The sequence below is a fragment of the Varanus komodoensis genome, unplaced genomic scaffold (genome assembly GCF_004798865.1).
Source record: "Varanus komodoensis strain SLA01 unplaced genomic scaffold, ASM479886v1 scaffold53, whole genome shotgun sequence".
Classification (NCBI taxonomy): domain Eukaryota; kingdom Metazoa; phylum Chordata; class Lepidosauria; order Squamata; family Varanidae; genus Varanus; species Varanus komodoensis.
Window position 1 is genome coordinate 3,978,681 of NW_025336126.1, and position 26,631 is coordinate 4,005,311.

General features: G+C 49.8%; 1 protein-coding gene across 1 annotated transcript; it reads left to right on the forward strand.

Annotated features, from left to right (window-relative positions):
• The first annotated feature begins 1,008 nt into the window (after positions 1 to 1,008).
• Positions 1,009 to 24,439, forward strand: PTPRH (protein tyrosine phosphatase receptor type H). Its single transcript, XM_044447715.1, has 17 exons — positions 1,009 to 1,024; positions 1,651 to 1,830; positions 2,836 to 3,084; positions 5,686 to 5,937; positions 7,031 to 7,303; positions 8,742 to 8,987; positions 10,105 to 10,368; positions 11,563 to 11,644; positions 11,939 to 11,992; positions 12,275 to 12,365; positions 14,755 to 14,845; positions 15,832 to 15,908; positions 16,514 to 16,648; positions 18,881 to 19,003; positions 20,203 to 20,363; positions 21,900 to 22,035; positions 24,302 to 24,439. Exons 1-17 carry the CDS (start codon positions 1,009 to 1,011, stop codon positions 24,437 to 24,439), a joined length of 2,568 nt encoding a protein of 855 aa, XP_044303650.1.
• Positions 24,440 to 26,631: the final 2,192 nt, after the last annotated feature.

Below are 26,631 nucleotides of genomic sequence, written 5' to 3' on the forward strand. Positions count from 1 at the left end.
ATTTTTATTTGCCTGCGTATGTGTAGCTGTTATTGCTTCTCTTCTTTGTGATTTGTTACTGGCTTGATTCATTTTAGTTTTTATCATTTGAAGGTTCTGTTTGTTAGGAACCTTCCCTTAACAAACATTCCCTTTGTTAGGAACATATTGAGTCAGAAGGGGCTGCCCGGGCATCTAGTCTGACCCTTGGCTTCAGTCGGCTCTGCTTACGACATGCATTTGTTATTATTAGAAGATGCTCTGGAATCTGTCACACTGAAGGGAAGGCTAGAAAAATTATTAAATAAATTAATTAATAGTAGTAATCATAACCGCAATGTAATATTAATGGCAATAGCAGCAGCAATGGCTGTCTATCTGTCTGCATCACAGCTTGCACATCTGAAATTTGCCTTGCATACTAAGCGCATCTTGGAGTTACTTATGTTTCAAAATTCATTAATTCATTGTAGTGGATTTAAATGTGTGGATATATTTGAAGCCTGCTGTATCACCTTCAGCCACTAGGTGGCAGATTTCCCTAACTGGCACATCACTTTGCATAGCCTGAAGCCTGCAGGGTGGAGTCCAAGGGGCACCATTATAAAGCAGCCCCTTCCCCCAGTGCTGTGGGGCAGCCTGCCCTGAGAGGAATGGAGTGGACAGGCCCCACCCTTAGGAGATGCATCAGGGTGGGAACCATGCTTCAAGTGTGGCTTCAGTCAAAAAGAGTGAGCACAATATGTCCAGTTCCCACAGCTGCATGATTCACCGTAGCAAACGAAAGGCTGTTCCAACCCATGCAAAGCCAAATGCGTCCTCTTTTAACTGAATAAAGAAGGGTTGATCCTCCAGGGCTGAGAAAGAGAAGAGAAATGGGCTCAAGAAATTATGGACTTCTACTGATGAATCTGTGGTTAAAAACAAAACTTGGTTTGCCACAATTGGCCCCTGCATTTATAGTTTCATCCTCTTTCATTTTTGGAGGTTTTTGGTTTCAAACATGATTCTGGTTTTCTGTTTGCAATAATGTACATCATCCTCAGTGAGAGTTTACAAACTGCATATTTTCACAACACACCTCTCTTTGGCTTTTCCTCACCCACAGCAGACAGTATTAAAGAAAACACAACTACTACAGAGCCTTCCATGACAAGAGCCAGTAAGTAAATAGCCCTTCTAGCTTCTGGGGTAGCAGATGGGAACCCTTCCTTCTGCAGCAGTAAACAACCTGATGAACTCCAGATGGGAAGGACTACAATTCCCATTCTATTTTTACGCTTGCTGTAGTTGGGAGTCGTGAATAAATGAATAAGGGTGTGATCTTGCAGGATGCCTCTGAACTCAGAATCATGGGCCTCCTCTGGAGGGGTGCAGTTGCCCGAGTTTTTAACTGGGTCCTGGAATTTCTTACCATAGGTGATTATAACTGTTTTATGTGCATGTCTGTCTGTTTTTATATTTCTGTATATAGTTTCTATATAATATGCGGTATAGTATTTTAAGGCTTTCAGTAAAGAGGCCAAAGAGCTTTGACTAGTGGGTGGTATAAAAATGGGGAAAAAGAAATTGCTCTCAGTTCTGTGGGGGGTGATGGGAGTTGTAGTCAAACACTTTTGGAAGGCATCGAGCTGGAGGTCGCTGCTCTTAATTGGTCAACTGTCTCTGCAGGTTGCTGCAAAGATCCCCAGTCCATCGAGGAAAGGTTTTTCGTCCAGGTCCACCCTGCAAACAGCTCTGCAACTGTTGCTGGACTGGAAGGGGTGGTGCAGGGTGTGGGCTGCAGCAACGCAACAGACATCACCACGAATATGAGCTGCACCTCCCCACCGTGTCCAGTCTTGTGCTCCAGTAAGTGCGTCAGTAAGATCAGGGCTGGGGCATGACCTGACCTGGAAAGCAGAACATCGCTCCTGCTTTCTGGTTTTCCCACCCAAAGGAAACGTGTGGGTTCGTCTTTGCAAGTTTTCCTCTAATCCCCGAGCCCAGAAATGTGGGTGCTTTGGGCAAGAGAGGGGTGAAGGGCAGGCCAGGCCAGGTTTGCTCATATGGCTGTCCTTTGTGCAAATTCCCATCAAGTTGAAGATGTAGGAATAGAAGGGGAGTAAACAGTGCAACCTGGAAAGTCCCTCAGAGACGCTCTGGTCTCCCAAAGGGGTCTGGGGAGAGGAGAGGGTTTGGGGAGAGGGTCCACTGCCTTCTCTAGGTATTTACTGCTTGCTCTCCAGCCCCTTTTCTGACACAGGGTCACTGACACAAGCAAGGAAGGAGAATAGCATCTGTTCTGCAATATACATCAACCTGTCTCAACCTGGTAGCATTCAGATGTATTGGACTCCAGATCCCACAAACCTCAGCTAGAATGGCCAGTGGCTGAGGATTATGGGAGCTGGAGTCCAACACACCTGGGGTACCCCAGGTTGGGAAAGACTGGCATCGTTAGGTCTAATGCAGAGCCTCAGGCATGCAGGCCAAATCCAGCCCACCTGTGATTTCAGTCTGGCCCTGCAGGGCCTCCCAAGGGGCCACTCCCTTTTCCCATAGTCCCAATTCCCTTTCCTGCCTGGCAGTCATTTAGTGTTTCTTGGCTTTTGTGCAGTGTTTCCTCATTCAGAAAGACAGAGATGTTGGTGTAAGAGCTGTTGGCAATGATATGCTCATACCTTTGGCCTCACCCTTTCACCTTTGGCTCCACCCACCGCTGGAATGTAGCCCCCTCAAAACTTCTCCAAAACTAAGCTTGGTCCTCACGTGGAATGAGGTTCAACACCTCTGTTCTTGTGAATGAGCAGCCAGATTTTCCCATGGGGAGGGCAGCTGGCTAGTTTCTGACCCTGAAATTCTCTTTCTGTGCAGACCCAAGCCCCATGGAGGGCATCAGTCTTTCAAACCAGACCAACCGTTCTGTAATTCTTCTCTGGCAAAACCAAGTTGACTGCTGCCCCATCACCTCTGATGGCAAATCTAAGCTTATCTCCGGTATCAGCTGGAAGAATTGCACAGTCTCCATCTTTGGGCTGTCGGCCGGGCAGGACTATGTCATGACCATGTACAGAAGTCTGGATGGGACATGCAGCCAGGGGAAGTCCATCAACGTGACCACTGGTGAGTCCCAGTGCCGCCACCTACTGGCAGCATCAGGGACCATACCTTCAGCAGGGGTGGACACATTTTAGGCTTGTGGGGCTGGTGAAAAAAGACAGATGCTTAGAAGTTAATAAATCTTAGCCCAGGAATTTGTTTTGAACTGAACGGAGATCATACTGCAAATAATATTTGCTGCTGGAGTGTACCAAAGAATTTCAGAAGCAGATCAGTCTATGCTTTATAGATTGCAACATAGCTTTTGACTGTATGGATCATGAGAAGCAATGGATGATCCTGAAAGCACTGGGTGTGCCTCAGCACTGGATTGTCCTGATGTATAACCTGTACCATGGACCAGGAGCTATAGTTAGGAAAGAACACAGGGAAATGGAATGGTTTCCCACAGGCAAAGGCTTCAGACAAGGGTGTATTTTATCTCCCTCTCTCTACAATCTGTATGAAGAACATAGCCTAAGGGAAGCTGGATTAGAATCAGAGGAAGGAATGAAAATTGGCAGAAGACAATTTAAGGAGGCCAAAATGAATCGTAACAACTCCTGACAATGCAAAATAAAGAAAAAGCAAATGCAAAAGCAAGACTGCAGCTGAACGTTAAGAAAACAAAAATGATGCCTACAGAAGAATTAAAGAAGTTCTGTAACGCTTCAGCAGTGAAGAAATTGACATTGTGAAATATTTTACATACCTCAGCTCAGTCATCAAGTCAAAGATCTTCCTGCAGCCACAGAATTCAAAGAAGCCTGAGATTTGGAAAGATAATGGTGAGGGAACTAGACAAGGTCATCAAGGATAATGACGTTTCACTGGACCAAGGCCACCCACATTATCATATTCCTTTTTTTTCATTTTCCATTTTCAGATACACACACACATACAATGCAGTCACATTATTAGCATCCACAGTAATACAGTTAATATAATCAGTTATTACATGGTCTGTTTCTGTGCTATTAAAACCTACTAGTCGGGAAATCAAGGTGATCAGGTGGAAGTTCATCCGCTCCATCAATCCTTCAGAAATTCATCAAGAATGGACACCAGATTCTATCGAAACCATCTCTTTATTTCCCCTCTAGCCAATTGAAAGCAGGTGGTCAGCTTTTCCATCAATGCCACTGACCATATCCTAGCAGGATATTCCCTAAATGAGACCCCTTTCCAAAACGTTGCAATCTTTGCTCTGGCAGCAACCAAAGGTAATGCCAGCAGTTCATTACAATTCAGCCCTTCATTCTTCCCAGTAAGCAATGCACAAAGTAACTGTGTTTCATTAGGGATCCGCATTATTGTATTCCGGATCACTGTGTGTGGGTGCGAAAGCTGGACAATGAAGGAAGCTGTCAGGAAGAAAACAGACGCATTAGAAACATGGTGCCGGAGGAGAGCTTTGCAAATTCCCTGAACCAGGAGAAAGATGAGCAAGTGGCTCCTAGATCAACTCAATCCAGAGCTCCCCCTAGAAGCAAAAATGACGGAACTGAGGCTGTCTTGCTTTGGGCACATCATGCGAAGGCCAGTCTCCCTGGAGAAGACGGTCATGCTAGGCAAAGTCAAAGGCAGAGGAAGGAAAGGAAGACCCAGTAGGAGAAGGACTGACTCTGCAAAAAGGCCAAAACATTCAGTGTACAGGTGCTGAGCAGGGCGGTCTTGGATAAGCCATTCTGGAGGATTTTTAATTGACAGGGTCACTGTAAGTTGGAGGTGACTTGATGGCACATAAACCACACAGCAGCAACATCAGACCTGAGTGATGTTCATGGTCCTTCCCCACAAAGATTCATTCCTGCTCACCCTTCCTTCCAGCAGAGTAATTTAGGGTGGGGTGGGAGTCATTTTGCTGCTGTTGTTATTAAACAATCGGGAGTCAGCAGTCCTCGCTGACCTACTGTAAATCAACCTGAGACCTACCAGCATATCCATATTTATCTTCTGCCCACTCATCCACCCCCAGACACAAGATGCCTGCCCAAAGGATTGCATGGAGAACAGAGGAGTCCCATTCTTTTTCGGTAAACGGTCAGCTTAACCTTTCCCCCGAGTGGCCTGGAAGTGCATACACGACTGAAAATCTGAAATAATGTGGGGTGTTTGTGGGTAGAAGGCTGCTAAGGCCACCAGTCCGAAGACACTGCTCAGCTATTCTGCTTTTTCCTTGCTAGCAAATGCTCTGTAGAAACCAGAAGATAGAAGCCTCAGGAAAGCACAGAGAGGCCCTAATGGAAGGCAAAGATCTCAATTCAGTGCGTGAGGCTGGGCAATTGCACAATGAAAGCTTTGTCTCCAGCAGCATCCTGGCTCTCGTCCTGGGATATTTTAGTGTGCTTAGAATATACCCCACTTTTCCATTCATCAGGACCTACAAGACACCTCTTAGCAGCAAAGTAAAATGCATAGATGTAATCGAAGAGTGAAAACTTTCTTGGCTTGTCCTCCAGGAGGGAGAAATGGAATGCAGTGTCCTGAAAGGGTACGGCTGGCTGACAGCCTGAATTAGAGAAGCCTACGCTGCAAGGCACTGTTGCAGGACCCACTGATGATCCTGAATTGAGATCTGCCAGCATTTCAGAGTCCTGAAGCTTTCTGGTTTCTTTGTCTCAGCGCCTTCACCAGTCCTGAACCTCGTGATAGAAAATCGCACTGTGGATTCTCTGGAGATTGGATGGAAGTCACCTGGGGACCTTCACGCTGGCACCTACCGCTACAGTGTCTGCCTGTTGTCCTGCAGCATTGTCTTCAGAAGCCCACACCTGGTGAATGGGCTGATGGCTGGCGTTACCTACCAAATTCAGGTCTATGTCATCACCATCAAGAACATCTCCAGCCCTGTGATGGCCATGTCAGCTACCACAGGTAGGACGTTGCGAAGGCAGGGCTCACCGGGAGGTGGCACCAGCCCGTTTTACCAGCAGGCTTGCTGGCCTCCACTGCCTCCCCACCCTCAGATTCCTCGTGTCCTCTAAGCCTAGCTGCAACACTCATACTGAGAGCCAGTGTGGTGCAGTGGTTAAGAGCGTGGGACTGGGACTCAGGCGATCTGGGTTCTAGTCCCCACTCAGCCATGGAGCCAACTGGGTGCCTTTGGGCCAGTCACAGACGCTCGGCCCAACCTACCTCACAGGGTGGTTGTTGTGGGGATAAGATGGAGGAGGAGATAGAAAACATAGAAACAGAGCGAGTCAGAAGGGGCCTCCCTGGCCATCTAGTCTGACTTCCGGCACCAGCCGGCTCCGCTCATGACATGCCCACCATGTGCACGTCTTGAGCCCTTTGTAGGAAAAAAGGCAGGCTATAAATCGAAAAATAAATAAATAAAATAAATAAATACTACTTGGGTGGGAAGAGATGAATTTCCCCAGCAACCATTTATTATTCCATGGTGTCATGCAAAGTATTTTGTGGGGTGGTTGCAGTGGAGATCCATTTGCTTTACAAATAACTTTCCACTTCTGCTGGAGTGGAAAGTCTCTATAGCTCGTTTGTGTGGACATGGCTCAAGACATGTGCCTGGAATCTGGACTCTTCTTATGCAGACAGCCCCCAGGAGCGCCTGTGCTTCGACATTCACTTCCACTCCACTGGTGGGATGGCGTTAGAGGACAGCAGTGATGGCGTCACTGTTTCTATTTCCCAGAATCACCCAGAGAGTCACTCCCTTGGGGACATGGCACAAAATCCAAAGGACATCCATTCAGTTCCCCAAAATGCTCCGGGGGGCGGGGGCATTGTTGGGGAATTTAAAGGGCAGCTTGCGGAGCCAGTCATTCAGACTTCAGCCAGTTCAAGTGGTGGTAAGCATGGAGGTCCTGGCAGCTGCCTTAGGATGCTGCAAGTTCAACCAAGCAGGTAGCTTGTGGCTTGGCATTCATGGCAGGTGAAGGGGCCCAGTTCCCGTTTCTCCATGACCATTTGGGACCATGAGAAATTAAATCTGTTCTTTCCTCAGTTCCAAGAAGCCCCAGGAATGTAATTGTGAAAAGTTACAGCGACCACAGTGCCTCCATTTCCTGGGATGCCCCTGAAGACCCCAGGGCGACACAGTACCTGTACTGGGTGAGCTGGTTCACTGAAAACGGCTCCGTGCCCCTGGGAAACGGAAGTACAAGTGGCTCCAACTGGACCATCGACTCTCTCGAGTCAGGGAGTCTGTACCTGGTGAAGCTGGCCTCTGAAATCCACAGAGTCAGGAGTGCGGACGTCAGTAACTGGACTCTAACATGTGAGTGACTCTCTTACGAGGGTTGGCTTAGGCCACGGGCGATGCAGTGTAGTGATTCCAGTCCAGATCAGGACTAGGCGGATCCAGATTGAGATCCACACAAGGCCGCAAAGTACACTTTGGCTGATCTGCATTGGAGGGGTGTTGTGAAGTTGTTGTGGGAGGGGGAGAGTACAACACACACCACTCTGAGCACCTTGCACAAAGAGAAGGAAATAAAGGATAGGTGAACTGTCCAAACAGGGCCATTTTCCAAATCCGCAACATTTTGCTTTTCATTTGCCAGATTTTATAGCAGAGTGGCCTCCCCCAACCTGGAGCCATTCAGATTTGTTGGCTACAGCTCTCATTGCCCCCAGGAGGCTCTTGCTGGTGGGGCATGATGGGAGCTGTAGTTCGACATGTTTGGAGACCCTCCGGCACTCCATGCATCCACAGCTTACTGCAGGTTGGGGTTTTTTTTGCCTTCTGTTCCTTTGCCATTTTTTTTCTCTTACCATGTAATGAAAAACTACGGAAATGTGACAGTGGAGACAATGACATCAAGGTGTACTCAGTCACCAGCACCCTGGAATTTCATGTGTACCATTTATGGGTCAAACACGGCACAGCAAGAATCTTAATGCCCTTTGTACCTACAAGCTCACCAAGGCTGCTAAAATGCTCCTCTGAGGCCGTGCAAAATTCTGCACTGGTTCTGTTGAAAGGGGACAGGAGATCAAGACACACAAAGCCTTGGAAAACCGTGGCAAAGAGTGGCACACTCTCTGGTTCTTCTGGCTAAACAGGAATTGAGAAGGAGTGGAAAAATCACCCAGAGGGCCTTTCTGGCTAATGAGGCAGGATATAAGTCTTAGAATGAATAAATAAATAAATAAATAAATCAGGCATGAACTCTAAACCAATAAAATTACTGATCAAGGGGCTGCATGCCAGCAACACATTCTATTTTTAAAACTGCTGTAGATTAATATGACCAGGAGTGTTCTCATGTCTGCTTATAATTATAGGTGCAGGTACCCGTCTGTGACTTGCATGGATCAGAAATCCAGCAAAGGGAAGGACGGGAGAAGCTGCGTCTGCCTCACCTGGAGCAATTTTTTAAAATTAACATGGATGGGCTTCAAAGATAGGTTTGACACCTGCAGAACCCCTGGAATTTACACATAGCATTGCAGGGTTTTTTGAACTGTGTCACTGCTTTAAAATGGGTGGGGAGCAAGTGCCCTCCAGATATTCTTGGACTCCGGATCCCATCACAGTTGAACATCCTGGTTGGGGCTGATGGTGATTGGAATCTTGCAATATCTGCATTAAAAGAAACCGTTGTGACTTGCCTCTTCTAACATCTCACCCTTCCTTCCTTCCTTCCTTCCTTCCTTCCTTCCTTCCTTCCTTCCTTCAGCCCCATGTCCCCCAACTAATTTCCGCGCTGAAGCAATCAACCAGACTGCAGTCGAGTTAGCCTGGATGCCCCCGAGCTCGGCTGTCAGTGCCTTCAAGCTCCAGTGGAAGAATTCAACAGAATCCAAAGGAATCAGGATGTTTCTGAACCAGTCCTCCAGAGGGGTTCTTTTGAGTGGCCTCTCTCCAAGCACCAACTACACGTTTACAGTATGGAGCGTGGCGAGGAGGAAGAACCTGATCACCTGCAGCAGCGGCGTCGAGCAGGAAGTGGCCACAAGTACTTACCCTCCGGATGCAGGAAGGGAAGGGGAAGCGAAGAAGGGGCGGTGCCCTGGCTGTATCAAAGGCTTTTGCATGCAGGGGGTCATTGCCTCTCACCGTGGCAGCAGCATGGGATGCAGGGCTTGGCAGGGGCCTGTGGACACACACACTGCCTGGAGAGGTCCAGAGGGTTGGATTATGAATGGGGAGAGGCAAGTCTGACTTGCAAAACTCCTCCTTGCAAAAGTTTCCATCCCACCCTGGCAGCCTTAAGCTGCATTAGGCCACGGGTCTGTCTGGCCCCTGCTGTCGAGTCCTCCTCTCCGAGTCTGGGGGAAAGAAAAGGGGGCACAGCCGGCGGGGTGGGGGGAAAGGCGAGACGCAGCAGGTCCCCCAGGGCATGGAGATGCCCCCTTGCCTGGGTGGACCTGACAGTGAGGAGGCTGGCACCTGAATTCGGACCTGCCTGCAGAAGCTCTAGATTTCACTTTGCGAACATCTGGAGGATGGTTGGGGTTCCAGTATGAGTGGATGATAAGGAAAATATAAAAAGAGAAAATGAATCCTCTTTCTCTGGCTGAATGGCAAATGTTCCTGCGGGATGCAAAGTGCCTGGCTAAGCTTGCAAATATGGTTAGATTAAGAGAAGGAGCCTTTGTGGAAAAGCCGAGTTTATTTATGATGTCCTGGAACGGTAATGTTCAAGGGGTAGTTTAAGAGGTAAATGATCAGGAAATAGGATTAACAAAACTATTATTATTTAAGCATAAAATTTGGTATTTCTTGGTATTGTAATTAAGCCTCCCCCCCCCATTGGTTAGCTTTGCAAATGGTAAGGCTTAGATTTCAAGTAAAGTTTAGATTTAATTTTAAATGGTAAAATTTAGCTTTAATTTTGTTTCCAAATGTGATTCTGGTTCACTTCTTTTTTGTTTTCTAAAATTATTAAGGATGTAAGGCACAATCCTAGGCCCATCTAGACAGCAAAAAAAATCTGTGCTAGCTGGGAGCATTCTTCTGTCTAAGCACACCTAAGATGGCCTTCTTAATCCAGCAACAATCCAATCCTCCTTAATTTCTCTCCTCCTGCAGGGAGAGAAATTCCCACGATTCTCTTGCTCTCCACTTTTCAGAGCCAGAACGCATCAGCAGCCTGCAGTGCCAGGTCTTACAAGGCGGCCGCAGCCTCAAGTTATCCTGGACCTGCCCATCCCATGAGATCACTGAGGTCCAAGTCCTGGTGTCTGACCAGCCGTGGGTCAAATGGCCAGGCTGCAATGCAACTGTGGTGATTAGAAAGCTACAGCCTTTCCGACATTACCGGATTCGCGTGAAAACCTCTTGGTACGACCAGCATGAGGTATCTGAGCCTCTGGAATGTTCTACCAACAGTGCAGGTGAGATCTTTTGGTGGGCTTCTTGGGGGCAGATTCTGCTCTCAGTGTATAGGGAGGATTTCTCAAGCGACCAGGAAGCCCCTTCTGATCACACTGGGGCCTGCACAGGTGCAGGGTGTTTACCCCCCTCACACACCATTCCCTCACCACACTGCTCACACGGATGCCTTGTGCAAGCACCATTTTAGAAGGAGGGGATTTCTGTGGGCAAAATGCCTGGCGGGGGAAGAATTCAGCCTTCCCGCCCCTGACCTTTGTATCACACACTTGACAGTTGCTGCTTGTGGCTGGTCCCAATGGTTGCTCTTTGAAGAAATGCAACTTATCTTTTGGCTCCTGAATCTGAGTGGCACTGGGAGAATCATTGGGTTTAATTACTAATTGTTATTTTCATTTAAAATTATGACAAAAAGAAGAAGGGGAAAGGGGGTGGGAAATGAAAGCAGCATAGAAAAAGAAGAGAGAGAGGAAAGAAAGAACATGACAAAAAGCCCGTACATGCAGGGTAACCCAAAAAAGAAAAGATTCAGTGCTTCTCCTGCAAATGTAGAAGCAGCAAGCTGGATACCCCAGATTTAGATAGAAATAATAGAGAGCAGGCAGTTCCTATAAATAGAATCCCCACTTTTGGAAGGAAGAAAGGAAGGAAACTGTGGGCCAAAGACCACATATGGGGAGATTTGTAACTGAGTCTATCCAGCATTTTAAAACTTAGAAGCTACCCACTGGGGTCTCTGCTTTGAGCCAGAGCGGCCATGCTGGTGGAGGGGCTGTTTTACTTCTTGCCTGGCTCACTCAGCACCATTTTCCTAATAAAAAATTTCTCCTAGGGCGCTATTGCACAAATACACAGTTACTGAAGGGAAATGGTTGAGCACTGAACTCACATTTATTATGTAAAATATTGGCTACATTGCTATCTTGCCTTTCCCTCAAAGAGCCTAAAGCTGGCATATGTGAGCTTTTCCCTCCTCCTCCCCACTTTTTCCTCACAACAACCCTGTGTGGTCGGTTAGACCGAAAGTTAGCAATGGGTTCAAAGTCATCCACCAATTTGCATGGCTGAATGGGGACTAGAACCCAGATCTCCCAAATCCCAGTCCATCTTCCTAACCACTATGCTACACTGCCTTCTTGCTTACATATATGCACCCGAGGTTCCAGAAGCTCCAGCTTCCCTTTTTGTGCCCTCAGATATCATCGCTGGGCTGCTATTCGCAGGGCTGCTTCCCTTGATCATCCTCGGCCTGCTGCTGTTCCTATTCTGGAGACAGAGGTGGGTGAGCTCCATCTGGTGAGACTCCTTTCTTGCATGGTACGTTGTCCCCAACAGGAGGACCCAGGGGTGCGTCCTCCATCCCAGGGCATGAAGAAGCTGCATCCAGGAAGAGAAGGAGCCCAATGGAGGGATCTTGCCCAGGGGTCCTCCAAAACCTGGAACCGGCACTGGTCTGGGTGGGCCTGGAAGTGGATCAGCATAAATTCCTGTGGACTGGCACGGGGGGGGGGGGGCGGGGGGGGTAAGGGCAGGGATCAAATGCTCATCCCAATTTCTGTGTTTCATTTGCAGGGGGAAACCAAAGAATGCCCTGGAGAAGCAGAAATTAGATAAGGGGCTGGATGGGTGAGAATGATTTGGAAGCTTGGCTATATTTCAAAATAGAAGCTGGTTTTTAAAATGTCATTCCAAAGCCAGGCAAGGATGATGTTGCACAAAACTACCGCAGAAAAGAATCCTGGGACCCCAGAGAGGTTCGAAGGCAAAGGGAAGTGTCCCATTATGCCTTGGGTGCCACAAAGGGAAGTGTCCCATAATGCCCTGGGTGCCGCGTAGCCTGTCGGTCCAGGCGAACGGCACCCCTCAGTATTTAAAGAGACGTGTTTCCTCTTTCGCCCTCCTCCACAGAACCCCTGGCTCAGTGCCCGTGTCGGCTTTCTCCAGCCACTGCCACAAGCACTTCTTGAATAGCGCCTTCGGTTTCGCCATGGAGTATCAGGTATGAGCGTGGAGAAAGGCCTAAGTAGGGAACCTTCCCCAGCTCCAGGCCAAGTCGGTTTGGGGCAGCCCTCCTGGGGGCTGGATGCTGCCCGTACAGGTGGGGTGCGGTGGGGCTCTGCCCCAGAAGAGATGAAGCCCAGATTCTGCTTATGCGCACACACTGTTTGGGGATCGTGACGCAGGGAAGCTGGAGGCTGGGTGGGACCCCCCACGGCCATGTCTGCATTGCAGGCCAGAGGTGAGGAGGCCCCTGAACAGGCCCCATGTCGGTCGGGCAGTGCATCCGCTGTGGTTTCAAGAGGTCTGGTTTTGAAGGCATGATCCATGGTGCTAAACCAATTCAGGAGATAGGCTTCAGGACCATGGATAGCTCCTTAAAATTCCAGGAAGCCCCAGAGTGGCCCCACTGAAATGAGTGCCTTTGTGATAGGCCTGCCTAACCTCTCAGGCCTATCTAGGGCCTCAGCCTGCCCCCCATCATGAATCACTTGGTTGTTCTCTGGCTTTTGCATAGCTTCCTTCTCTGCCCCACCACCAACCTTATTCTAAAAGGTGGAAAAGCCTCTTCTAAAACTTAGTTACTTAGATCTGGGTGGTTTGAAATAGCCAAGTTAGCCCTCCTTTGACACACCTTCCTTTATTATTGCTGTATATCCTCAGCTATGTATATTTCTAAAAATCACATATGCATGAAGAACAGACAAATTACAAATCTGAGCTTCCGATAAGTATCGCTGCTCCAATGATCTTTCAGTTTAATGGCTGTTCTTTGAGTACTGCATTTGGACTGGACTGAGCTGTCTGGTAATTAATGAACAAAGCCCAGTTTCCACACCAAGCTTTTATCTTTTTTCCCTTCCCTTCTGATGACTGGCTGACTGTGTGAATATTAGCATGTGTGAGACATCCTGGTTCTGTTTAGCCAGGCTTTTTATATACTTAAGATCCCCAGCATTTTTCCATTTGCTGGCCAATTCATGCTGCTTTTTTCTTTTTTCTTTTTTCTGGCTGCACTGAGCAGTGGGGAAGGCTTGTTGCCAATTTTCAGCCCTAGGAAACAAGCACATTTATATAGGCATCGGAGTATCAAATCGTTGAGACTAATATTGAGCCACAAGCCCATAGTTCCGCTACAGAAGGTGACCCGCACACCCTCTCTTACGTCGAGGGCAGCTGCGCCCAGGGGCAGCATCTAGTGAGGGCATGCTTAGCCACCTCCCAGGAGCTTCCAAGACTTAGGGATTCCAGAGTCTGTCTTGTTCCTCCTCTTCACCCTTGCAAACTGCTTCTCACTCCTGTCCAGTCCACGGGGCTGGTGAAAAGAAGGAGCAGCTGATGCCCATCAAGTGAGCAGGGGGCAGCCATGGGGAGGAGAGAGAGGACCATCAGCTTCAGCTGGTACTGCTGCCCATGAGAAGGCAGACCTGCTCAGAGCCCCGCCGAGGGTGTCTTGCTCAAGGGCACCCCAGAACCCGGAGCCAACATGGGCAGCAACACTGGGCATCTCTCCTCACTGGGAATTACTGCACTGCATCTTTTGCATCCGGTCTTTGTTCAGGACTTTTCTGCATGAGGCACACGTGCCATTCTCTAGGCACGGTTGTTTATAGGTGCTTACAGATGGGGATGTGATCTTCCCTTTCGCTCCTGTCTCTAACTAGCACTTTTGGAAAAATGTGGCATTTGATTGTGAAAGGGAAAGGAAGTGTGGTTTCTTCACTTGTATTTGCACTACACTCCTGTGCCACAGTGCCGCCTAGAGGCTATGAAGTGAGTGGGACAGGATACACAGCGTTCAGTTCTCAAACCACAGAGTAATACCCCCATGTAGACAAGTACTAAGAGAGCTTCGCATGCTGGAAAGCACTCTTTGTCTGGACAGTGGAGAGCGCAGGTGGCAGAGGCTGCTCCTGAACAAGCAATTGATTCCTGGATATAATTGACATGCTCTCTTTTTAAATTATTGAAGGTTTCTGTCGCATCATGTCCATGTTGGGGTTTTAATTTGGCGAACTGCCCAGACAGCTTGGCTATGGGGTGATACAGAAATGTGAAAGGGTGATCCCCCATCCCAGGTGGGACAGCTCTAGCCATCCTTCCCTTCGCTAATGTAGCTGCATGCCGTCCTACGTGGAATTAGGGATAAGTGAGCCTTGCTGAATTAAGTGGGACTCACATCTAAGTGGTGCTGTTAGAATCACTGTCTGGAAAAGAGGCATGGAAGCCAAGCTACCTCCGTCACTGAAGCACTTCAGCTCCACAGTTTTTCTTTTGTTTGCTTGGTTTGGCTTACGTTCTTGCTTTGCCGGAGGAGCCTTCCCACTCTGCAGCTCTCCACACCTGGCGTTACTGATGCACTGTTTCCCCTCTCCTTGTTCCTGCAACAGCAGCTGCAGGACATAGGGACCCAGCAGTCCCAGCACGTGGCGCAACGGCCTGAAAATCGAGCGAAGAATCGCTACAGCAATGTTCTGCCATGTGAGTTTCGTTTCGTTTCGTTTCATCATTTCCCTGCCCTTTCCTTTCCCCCTTACCCCTCTCCACCAAAACAAAAAGCACTTGCTTGAATCCTCTAGTTCTTGCAAAGGTGAGGGATTCGATCAGGAAGAGATGGGAGTGGTTTGTCATTCTTGCTTGTGAATCACCTGATTGTTAGCTCAGAATTCCCAGCTGGATGGCTATAGGGAATTCCGGCTTCAGCTGGAAGAGAGGAACTGGAGCAGAGAAAACGTCTCCTTCCCCCAGATGAATTCACAGTGCATGGATGCTCGCAAATATCAACGCATTATGAAGAAGCAGTGAGGGATTGAGAGTATTGGATTTAGACTGGGGGGCCTGAGTCTGAATCTGATCTCAGACTTGAAGCTCGTGGCCCAGGCACTGCCTTTTCCTGCTTATTCCACCACTAAGCTTCACGATCCAAGGTGTGTGAGGACATATCCCTAGCTTTGCATATCCTGTGCTTCTCCCCCAGTATATCGTTCCTCTTTGCCAGTTCTAGATATCAGAGGGTCTGATTCCATTCCATATAATTCAGTGTAGAAAACTATTTAGTTGTTCCTAATGGTGTTAGGGGTCCAGACTTGGGTCCAGACTGCCTGGCACTCTGGTTGGCAGCTAAATTTCTGGGTGTGTGGGTTATTTTGAGGAGATCAATGAAAATGACTGACTGGGCCACAAAGCACTACATCTTCCCAAAGACACCTGCGGAGAAGACCCCTTTCCTCATTGCTGGTACCTGATCTCATCACCCCCAACTTAAAATAACTTTTCCTGGCAATAGAAGGGGTTTACCTGACACTCGGCAGAGCTGGGCTTGGTCAAGGGGCTGCCAGTTGCTGACCTCTCTTTTTCTACCTGTAATTATTATGGCTTTACTCTACCAACTTGGAAAAATGGTTTCATCGATTTTTTAATTTGCTCTCTAACATGCCAGTTGTAATGCTTTTGGTTCCTCTCTGCAGATGACCACTCACGAGTCCAGCTCAGCCCCAGGCCTGGAGACCCCAACTCAGATTACATCAATGCTAGTTATATCCCTGTGAGTTCCCTCTCCAACCTTCTTCTGTGGATTTGGACCATGTTTGTCTACCCTGGACACAGCTCTGTGACTTACTTTGCCACGGAACTGGGATTCGATTTTACCGCGAAGTGCATCCAGCAACCCAGTCTCTAGATTTGCCTCCATATGTCACACCTCCAGGTCATGAGCAACAGCTTTGCTCCAGGAAGGCATCTTTCATTTTGCACCTCTTGCCACAGGAAAGGGGCTGTGACATCCTTTTATTCCAGCTTTGTGCTGCTTGCATTCAGGCAGCCCATCAAGGCTGCTTCATTTCCGCGAGGTCGCAGGGGTTACCATCCCTCAGTTCTTCTCCCTTCCCGCTGCCTTTTTTTGGTCTTTTAGACCGCGAATCTGTGCATCCTTATCTGGCCATAAATACCATTGAACTTAATGGACCTCACTTCCACGCCAACATGCAGAACATTGCACTGTTTGTCTTTTTAGAACATTTGCTTTATTGCTCTCTGCTTATTAATCTGTATTTTTTTTATTATAGCCTACCTTGAATACTTTCTAGAAAGGGAGGCATACGTGTCAGAGTTCTGCTTGATTCTGCCTAAAGCTAAGCTCTTTTCTGCCAGGGCTATGTAGGGGAAAAGGAGTTCATTGCCGCCCAGGGCCCCCTGCCTGGAACGGTGTTCGACTTCTGGCGCATGATATGGGAGCAGCAGGTCGTGACCGTGGTCATGCTCACCAACTGCATAGAGAATGGACGGGTGAGGATCTCCCCACCAGGCTGGGGCCCCAGATGCCCTTGAGCGTCAAGTTACCCCTTCTGGGGCCACCCATTCAAAAGGACACCCTGCAAGGGCTGCCCCTCCCATTGCCCATCTTTGGCATCAGTCTCCTCCTGCTGCTCTCTCCATCCTATCCCCACAACAGCCCTGTGAGGTAGACTGGGCTGAGAGTCTGTGACTGGCCCAAAGTCACCCAGTTGGCGCCATGGCTGAGCGGGGACCAGAACCCAGATCGCCTGCGTCCCGGTCCTGCACTCTTCACCACAGCAGGACAGTTTCTTCAGGCTGCTGCGGCCGTTTTCTCCCCTCTGAGGCCACAGTTCTGGATTGATGCTATGATTTTCCCAGTGCTGCAGACCACGGAGGAGAAACTCAGGCATGGGGGGAAAGAGGCAGGCCAACGAGCCTTTGGTTCTGGCCTGCCGGATCTCCTCCATGCGCGCCACTCATTCCTCCTCTGTCCTGCCGTGGTGTGAGTGGCTGATGCCTTGGCAGAGGGCACTTTAATATCCTCATGAGGGAGGGAGACTGGCTGCACAGGAGAGCTTGGAGGTCCAGCCACAAAGTGCCTTAAAGCGGCCTTTGGAAAGATGCACCGGTGGCCTCACTGCAGGGCTGGGCCTCCAGGCTCCCGCTTTGCCTGCCTCGTGGGGCCAGAGGCCGGGCTGCTGCTGCTGCTCTGACATCCGGAGCCTGCAGCTTCTGAGCAAGGATGGGCAGACTGTGTGGAAGGGGAACATGGAGGTATTGTGGCTCAGGCAAACCGAGAGAAAGTGCCCGGCTTCCTCACCTGCGCTTTGCAGGAGCGGGCGGCCATCTGTGTGCGTAAGAGCAATGAATGGCCGAGAGATGAATCAGATACCGATTTGTATATGTGAGATGGTGGAGTGGGAGACAGGAAGGGTGCTAATAAGAGAGCGAACAGGTGTCCCTGCCCGCTTTGGGCTTCAGTCTGACCAACTCTTATCTTTGGCTCCACCTGGTGCTGGTTCTGGCTCAACCCACCACCAATATGTGGCCTCCATAATTTCCCCTTGAGGGGATACGGCCCGGGACTTAAAGCAGGGGTAGGCTACCTTCTCAGACCATGCGCACATTGGCAATTTGCAAAACTGCCACAGGCACCACCACAAAATGGATGCCATGGGTGGTGTGACAAAGGACCGGTCACCATCCCATGCGGCTGAGCACAAGGCCCAGGTGGAGTCCAGGCCTCAAAGCAGAAGGCCTCTTCTTTGGACCCACATTTGTCATTAACTTCAGAATCCTAAGCTGTAATGGCCACAGCTGCTAGAGGGAAAATGGTCTCTTTGATATTTTCTTAAACGGAAGGGGCAGAGCTCCATGGCAGATGCCCAGAAAGGTATCCAGGAATACACTGGAGCCCCTGAGCACCACGTTGCCTACTCTTGAGTTGAAGGTTCCACACCCCTGAGTTACAGGAATAAGCAAGCACCCCACAAGCAGCGGGTATTTTTGGTGCTGAGGAAAGTACTTGCAGAAGCAGTGCATACGCAGTACCTGCAGCAGATACCCAAAGCAGGAAATTGCAGCCAAGTGGGGTGTGTTGCTGCTGTTGTGGCAGCCAGATAGGTTGTTTCCGGGGGGAACCTCCTTCCAAAGCATCAGCAGTTCTAGGGCTGCAGTTTTCTAGGGTTTTCCCTTGTCTTTAGAGACCCTTGATTTGTAACTGTGGGACGTAAACTTGGCAAATGTCTGAGAACTGTAATACACCTCCCCAACCATTCATTCATTCACTCATTCCCCACCCTTCCACACAAGGAAGCGCTAACAGCCCTTCTCATCATCAACACTATGACAATCAGTACTGTAAAATTACAGGGGCACGATAACATGCAATCAAACCATCACTACAACACCATCAACCAGAGAGAACACTCACTTATACCTGAAAAAGCTTATACAAATAAGTATATCCTTAACTGGCACCTGCTTGGCAATGGCATGGGGGATTGGTGAATCCTGACTGGGAAAGAGCTCCATAGTAGAGGTGGTTCCACCACTGAGAAGGCTCTGTTGCGGCTGGTAGCCCCACGGACCACATTCCTCAAGGACACCTCAGGCAAAGTCTCCTGTGCTGATCTTAAATCCAGGGGCAGGGGGTCAACACTTGAGAGGGCAGCCCTTCAGCTGGGAACAACGATTCCTTTCACCATCTTGTGTCCTCTTCCCCAATCTTCTTCCGTTCAGGTGAGATGTGAACACTATTGGCCCCTGGACTACACTCCCTGCACTTATGGTGACATTATGGTATCTGTTGTCAGGGAAACCATCCTCCCCGACTGGACGATCCGGGACTTCAGTATCAAACAGGTGAGTGACTGGGAACCTGGGAACCCTCTCCAGCCGCTCTGCCCGGGTGACTTTGCACGGTGATGACAGCCACTGCAGCGTTTCGGGTGACTGCCGCTCGAGCATTGCAACAGTGGCAGCCACCGATTTGAAACAACCCTCTTTCTCGGCTTTTAATACAAATTGGCACCCCTGCTAAGAGCAGCCACAGGGGGCTGAGTGCCAACAGAATTGCGGCCAAAAAGGGGGCGGCAAGAAGTGACAGGGAGGCGTCGGCAAGCTTTGGTGAAGCCCAAGGTGTGCAAAACTGCCACATACCTTTTGAAATGCACAAATGAAGCAACAACCACAACCAACACCTCTAATGAGCACTGTGTGGGCTCGGGGGCCCCACTGAGCCCAGAATGTTGAAAGCAACTTGTAAAAGTAAACTTGGTTCGGGGAGGGGAGGGGAGGGGAGGGGAGGGGAGGGGATTGCTCTGCTTGAGTCTTTTGCACCTTCGGCACCGTCGAGGCGAGGGGAGGCTGGGACCCTGCAGAGGGGCACTTGGGCAAGAGGTGTCAGGAGCTGCTGGGGGGCTACTGAGCTGAGTTGGCTGCCACGCCAAGAACTCTGCCCTCGGGCTCCAGACTGACTCTGCCCACCTGGGCTGGCCACTGGATCCTCCCGACAGGAAGGCACCCAAAGAACTTCCTGTGCTGGTGGAGCCTTGCTCAAGCGGCACACTTCCCTGCACTCCAGCCCAGACCGTGGCTGGGATGCTCTTTGGCCCTCCCTCCGGGTTTCTCCTCCACCCCCTGTCCTGGACTGCCCTTTGGTCCTTCCTCTTCACTTTGCCGTGGCACCTCGATCCTGGCTCTCCTCAGACCGCTGCCCACAGCCCAGCTCTGACGATGGGCAAAGACACAGTGCAACATTTTGTTGGCGGTCCTGCTCATCGCCTCTGATGCTGAACTTGGGGGGCTCACTTCAGAAGAGAAAGAGGGCCACCCAGAAATAAAGGAGGGTTTGCTATAAACTAGGCAGGTTCCTTTGGCAGGCAGCGGTATAGACGTTTGTTGCTGTGCTGTTATCCATAATGTGCCCTGACGTCGAAGTGAGTTTGCCAGACTCACAGGCTGTTGCAGCGAAGGCACATGAAGCAGGTGACGCTTCCTCCGTCCCCAGAAGGGCCTGCATGGGGCTGGCGGGAAAGTCTGAAGGGTGCATGTCCCAACAGATGAGCAGATCTGAGCTCCGCCTCGCCAGGCATTACCACTACACGTCGTGGCCTGACCACGGGGTGCCCCCCGTCACAAGCACCGTCCTTCCCTTCCGAGACCTCGTGAGGAGAGACATAGAACAGCACCGGGGCAGCGGGCCGGCGCTGGTGCACTGCAGGTAGGCCCATGGCAAGCAGAGGAGAAGGGACCCAGGAATTCTGGGGACTGAGCAGGGGTGGGACCACAGCTGAGTCGGGGGCCGGCAGAGCACCTGCTTTGCCTGGAGGAGCCGCTGTCATCCATGGCTTCTCTGCTTTTAAACGGGGGAGATGGGAAAGGGCTCCGCTGGACCCCGTGGAGGGTCGTGAAGCTGTGATAAGCAATGCTACTTAATACTGAGTAATTAGCCGACCTTACTGCTGGGCCAGGTGGACAAATGGCCCACCTGGCAAAAGAGGGCTTCTTGTCTGTGTCGCTGTGACTGGGGGCAGGCCTGCCAGGTGTCCTGCCAGGGAGGTGCAACCTGGGCGAAGGGCTTGAGCTGCAGGGCCTTTGAACCAAACAGCCTGGGCCTGAGGTACCAAATGACCACCTGCTTCTGTGGGGTGGGGGGAGGCCCAGCTAGTGAGATCTTCCCCCAAAGGCCTCTCATGATGCCCTCAATTTCTGGGGATGAAGCAGATGGCAACACTGAGCAGGGCCTTCTTGGTTGGATGTGGCACCTCCCCTTTGAAACTCTCTACCCCGAGCCCATTTGACCTCTGCAGGAGAATACCCTTTCTCATTCTCTCTCTCAGTTAATGAAACCTTATTATTGGCACTTGCTGAGTTTCATTTTCTGTTCTATAGGGCTTGCTTTAAATATTAAAGCTCTGGGGATTTATTTAGATTAAAGTGCTGTGAGTTGCTTCAAAGAACTTGGACCAAGAGGCAGGATAGAAACATTTTAATTAGTACACGTGTGAGTGTTTAATAACACTCTTACATTAAAAAAGAAAAGAAAACCGGAGATTCCTGTCGTAAGTAGCTGAGCCTGTGCCTAATTATTCTTGTTTCAATGGGTCAGATCCAGATTTAAGGCACAGTCCTGTGCCAGTTGAGACAGAAAAAGGCCTACATTTCCCAGCATGCCCCAGCCAGCCTTGCCTTTTTTCCAGTCTAGACTTGTCCAGGTCCAGCTCAAAACCTTTCTCTGTTTCTGTGCTTATGACCCATTTTTTCTGGATGGAAGATTTTAATCAAATCTGTCAGCTCCAGTTTCTTTCCGTTTCTCCTCTTTCCAATCTTCGGTTTGGTGTGTATCAAATCTGTTGTCGTTGTCATACATCTCTATGATTACTGCTACTGCTACTGCTACTTTGCATTTATGTCCTGCTTTTTTTCCTTTTGTGAGGAACCCAAATGACTTACATAGCTCTATTTTATCCTTGCAACAACAGCTCTAGGGCCGCAGGTTCCAGTGTTCTGGGAAAAATGTCTCCCTCTCCACTTCCTCCAGACCACGCATGCCTTTAAACACCTCTCTCAGGTCTCCACTCGCCTTTTTTCCAAGCTGAAAGGCCCCCGTTGTTGTAGCTGCTCCTCACGGGAGAGCTGCTCCAGGCTCCTAATCCTTTCCCTTGCCCCCTCTGTACTTTCTCGGCTTAGTAATGCCCTCTTGTCTGCTCCACTCTCGGGGGGTCACAATGTCTCGGTCGCTCTCTCACACCTGCAGCGCTGGGGTGGGCCGGACGGGGACGTTCATCGCCCTCGACTGCCTGCTGCGGCAAGCCCAGGAGATGGGGATGATTGGCGGCTTTTCCTTCGTCCAGAAGCTGAGGATGAGCCGCCCACTCATGATTCAGAACGAGGTGAGAGACCCCAAGTACGCCGGGCGTGGAGCAAATTGCAAACATGACTATGTCTCTTGTGGGGTGTCGGGAGCCGTGCTTCTCCCTCCCAGCAGTAACAGTCTAGCCAGCGCTTCTTTGCAAAATGTCCTTATTTTACATGCAAGCCTCTGAGCATACACAAGGTGAAATGTTGAACCCCCACTGGCCCCCTTCACCTAACGCTTTGCTTATGAACCCTTCTGTGCCTGTCTCAGGAGGGAGGAGCGTTGTGGAACCAGGCCTGCCTGTGTTCCTCCCTCTGGGACCCCAATCGGGCCACCCTCCAACTGTGACAAGGGACTATCGGGTCCACCTCCTCAGGAAGATCGAGTTCCCCATCCGATAGATGTCCCATCTCTAATTCTCTTTGCTCTTCCTTGTTCCCACAGGGGGTTGACTGGGCCCCTTGGCAGCTCTTGAACTCATCTCCCCCAGAGCAGGCACAGGCCTAACCCAGGACCTTGGCCCACAGCTGGAACAGAGTCCGCTTGAACAATCCTCTCGCAATCAGAGTCCAAGCTGTCAGTCCCACCGGCAGGGGCAACCTCTCCTTCACAATCCCATCCTCCGATCCTGAGCCAAATGGTTAGCCTCTCATGCACACCCCTGAGGGTTGCCAGAACGTGCGTACATGACACGGGAATTCACTGTTGAGGGAGTTCTCCAAACAACGCCCGGCTGATCTGTGCAAAGCCTGCTGGATCAGTCCAGGCCACCTTGGCCACAACCATCTTTCCCAAACTAGCCAACAGCGTCCTCGGAGAAGCCCAGGAGACAGTCTCCTGCCTGACTTTGGTTCTCCAGCAAAAGGCATGTCCAGCACCGTTTCCCCTCATGTTTTCATGCAGCTCGGATTGATTTGCCTGCGTTTTTAAAATTCGTGTGTGCCTATGCTTTGGATGGTTTTTAATCTGTTCTTCGGGGGCTTTAAAATTTTGTGAACCCCCCTGACCAGTCTATTGAAAAGTGAGGCATCATTCTCTAAGGCAGGGGTGTCAGACCTGATGGGCAAATTAAATTTTGGAGAAACTGTTGATGGCCACATCCCAGTGGTGGGCTGGGCTTAAAATGCCCCAAACACTCACACGCTTTAGCTTGTTTTATTTATTCATTTCATTTCTTTTAGCCAAAGCTGTCTGGGCCATTCACAACAATTAATCAAATACAAAAGATACAATAAAAATACTAGTACAATAGAACACAGTATAAAATTCCAATGTTCAAATCTAAAAACAGCTCAAGATTCCAAACTACAAACTTATAAAACAGTTTAACAGCTAACATATTTTCATTAAAAACTAGCCCTGATTAAAACAGTACACAAGCCATCCTATGCCATTAAAGGCTCGAGAATGGAGGACGGTTTTAACCTGATGCTGAAAAGATGGCGATGGTGGTACTAGGCGAGCCTCAACAGGACAGCAGTTTCACAATTGGGGGCCACCACTGAAAAGGCCCTCCGCCGTGTTGCCTCTTTCTGGGCCTCCCCTGAAGGTGGCAGTTGAAGAAAGACGCCATATGTCGTTCGTAGGGTCTGAACAGATTGAGGCTGGGAGAGGCGTTCCATCATGTATCAACAGCTTAAAGCTGTTCCTTCCAATAACCAAACTGCAAGGGAAGTATTTCAGCTTTTCAGAAATGCTAGGAGAAACCCCAGCGGATGATTGGCAGTTGGGGATGAAAAGGGGTAAGGCCATGGGAGGGGAGCGGGGAGGGGAGCTGTGGCCTTCTGGGAAAAACACAGAAGGCCAAATTGGGACACTAGCTCAGCCAGATTTAGCCCTCAGGGTCTGTGGTCTGGCATCTCTAAAGAAATATTGGCGTTCCTGGGAACCACTTGGAGAACTATTGCAAATTGCCCAGGGAACAACTGCTAGTAGAAAGCATAGACACAAAACGAAAGAAGTTTATTTTTGCTTTTAACAAGTAGTCACTGTTTGATGGACTTACTCCATGGTAGGCAGACAGCCCATGAATTTGTCCAGCCCCCTCTCCAGGACCATCTTGGCTTGGGCTCCATCATCACCTCTTGTGGCAGAAGGCTGTGAGAGTCAGGAGAGCCCAAAGTATCCAGGTTGCAGAAAGCCTTCATGCTGGAAGCTTCCCAATGAACAGGCAGGGGCCCCCCAGGGAAGGCTCAGCTGCTGTGATGGAGCAGACTCCTGCTGGATCGATGACGACGCGAGCCAGAGGGGGGTGCTCCCATCAGCAGCGGCACCCCACGGCACCATCTCTGTCTCTGCAGGCTCAGTACATCTTCCTTCACCAGTGCCTCCTGGATAGTATCCAGCATGAAACCCGGAAGGACAGTGAGAAGATGGGAGACACCCCCGTGTACGAAAACCCCGTGGCCCTGGAAGGCTACGAGACGTCCCGTGTGTGAGGGTCTGGCCACTGGCCGGGCAGGAGCCAGAGAGAGCCACATCCCAGGAGCACCAGAGCCACCACTCGCAGACTTGACACCGCACTCCCCGGGAGAGGGAAGTTTCTAGAGGAAGGCACTCTCCTCCCCCAGTCCAATGCTGGTGTGCCTGCTGATTGCTCCAGCTAACTGATGAACTTGGAGAGGGAGGTGTTGTTTTCTGCCCTCTGTTGGAAACAAATATATATATTGCCTGTTTTATTAAGAGCTTGGTACTCTTCCTTATCCCAGACTATTTATTGACCTAGCCCTGGGCTGCAAGGTACGGTGCATGTCAAGCCACTCTGCAGTCCAGCGGACCCCGCTGCATCTCAGGGAAAGATCTTTATTGTCACTTGCAATCCGATTCCTTTTAACCTGAAATTGAACTTGGGGCCTTCCGCGTGGTCAGGGCTTGCTCTCAGACACTTTCTGGCGAATCTGCAGAGATCCCAGGTAGGAATGAAGCCCTTTATTGCAGTAGATCTGCTTTCCAGAGCTCTTGGTTGAATTTACAGCAATCCCCAGTAACTCAAATACTCTAGACATAAGCTAAGGGCATACAGCTTTGCTCAAGAGACAGTCCTAAGGCTAGATTTCAGGTAGAGTCAGGCGACTCAGCAATAAATTGTGAGTCTTAGCAATCAAGATCCAAGGCAGACAAGAGCTCAGGATTCACAGTGACTCCAAAGAAGAAAGCTTTCCAAGCAATTAATATGCTCAGCAAAGGTTCTGCAGCTTGCGCACCGGGGTAAATACAGAGGAGGTGCTGCTAAACTCCCCTCCTGACACAGGCATCTGGCTGCTCAATGGTCACTACATCTAAATGGGGTTACTCTCTTCCGCCTTATCTAAGTTGGTGCCATAGCCTGGGTGACATTCTCCTGCACAGTCCCCACCTTTTGTGCATATCCGTCAGAGGTTTTCTTCAGGGCATCTTGTAGCTATGATGGATGGGAATTTCCCCCTCCTTTGGCCTGCAGTAGGTTGGGGCACGAGGCAGAGCTGAGCTCCCAGGCCTTCAGTTGCCCGTGCATGAGCTGGGCTCCCAGTTGTCCTGCTCTAAATCTGAACCAGATGCTTGTTTAGAGGCATCGGGCCCACAATGGCATCTGAGCGGGCCCTGACACCTAGGCTGCATTGCTCGGTTCTTGCACGGAGCTGTGTGCCCTCCCCTCCCGTTCTAAAAGCACACGGGCGAAGCAGGATATGTGATGGATGGAGGCTCCTCCAGTGGGGCCACAGAGCTGCTCCCACGCACTTTGCGTGTGCAGTGGAACTATTCCGTTGGCCTGCGGGGAGGATGGCTATTCCGTAGCTACACCTACGGCTACCGTGAAGGATCCCTGGCTGCACGTGACCACATCAAAACACTGGTTTGGAAAGCATTGCTGCAAGTCAAAGAAATAATGTTGGCAATGATGATCAGGAGCCAAAGGATGACACAGCTTGTTCCGTGCACCCGAGCAGATTTGGAACTCTTTCCCAACTTCCGTCACAAGCCTATTTTGCCTGTGAGGCGGTAGGCAAGAAATAAAGAAAAATCAAGCATTCCATCTGCGCACTTGTCCGTGGGCACGCCTAAAGGAGCTGCTCTGTAAATAGCAGCTCTGGCGGCAAATTGCAGCTGTGTGGGTGGGGATTTTTCAGGGGGAAAACTTCATGGGGGAATGGTCACTCCCCACAATATTCTGATCCAGATTGGGCTTCCATGCAGCTGTGGTTTAGTTTAAGAAAAGAGGAGAATCCCAGAGGTAGGATCCAAAGAAGTACTTAATAGCAGGTCTACTTTGGAATTCTGTGAAGCACAGAGGCAAGAAAAGCAATTTAGCAAATGAAATGAGTAGAGTACACACAGTGAAGAAACAAGGTGCAAGCGTCAGTGTAATAAGGAAGGAAGGCTCTACTAATGGAAACAGAGGTCAGCGACTGCCTAGCATTGGCTCAGCCTAATTGTAGGAAGCTTTTCATATAAACCTGCAGCAGTGATTTGACCGCATATAAATTAACTGGCCTGAATATATGTAATTGCTACATGCTGCTGCTGTGGAGACAATAGGAATTGTAGAGAAGTCATTGAAATGCTGGATTAAGATGATTTCTGTCCCTATCCCTGCTCTGCCACTGAACACATTGGATCACCTTAAACCTGTCACTCAGTCTCAATTGAACCG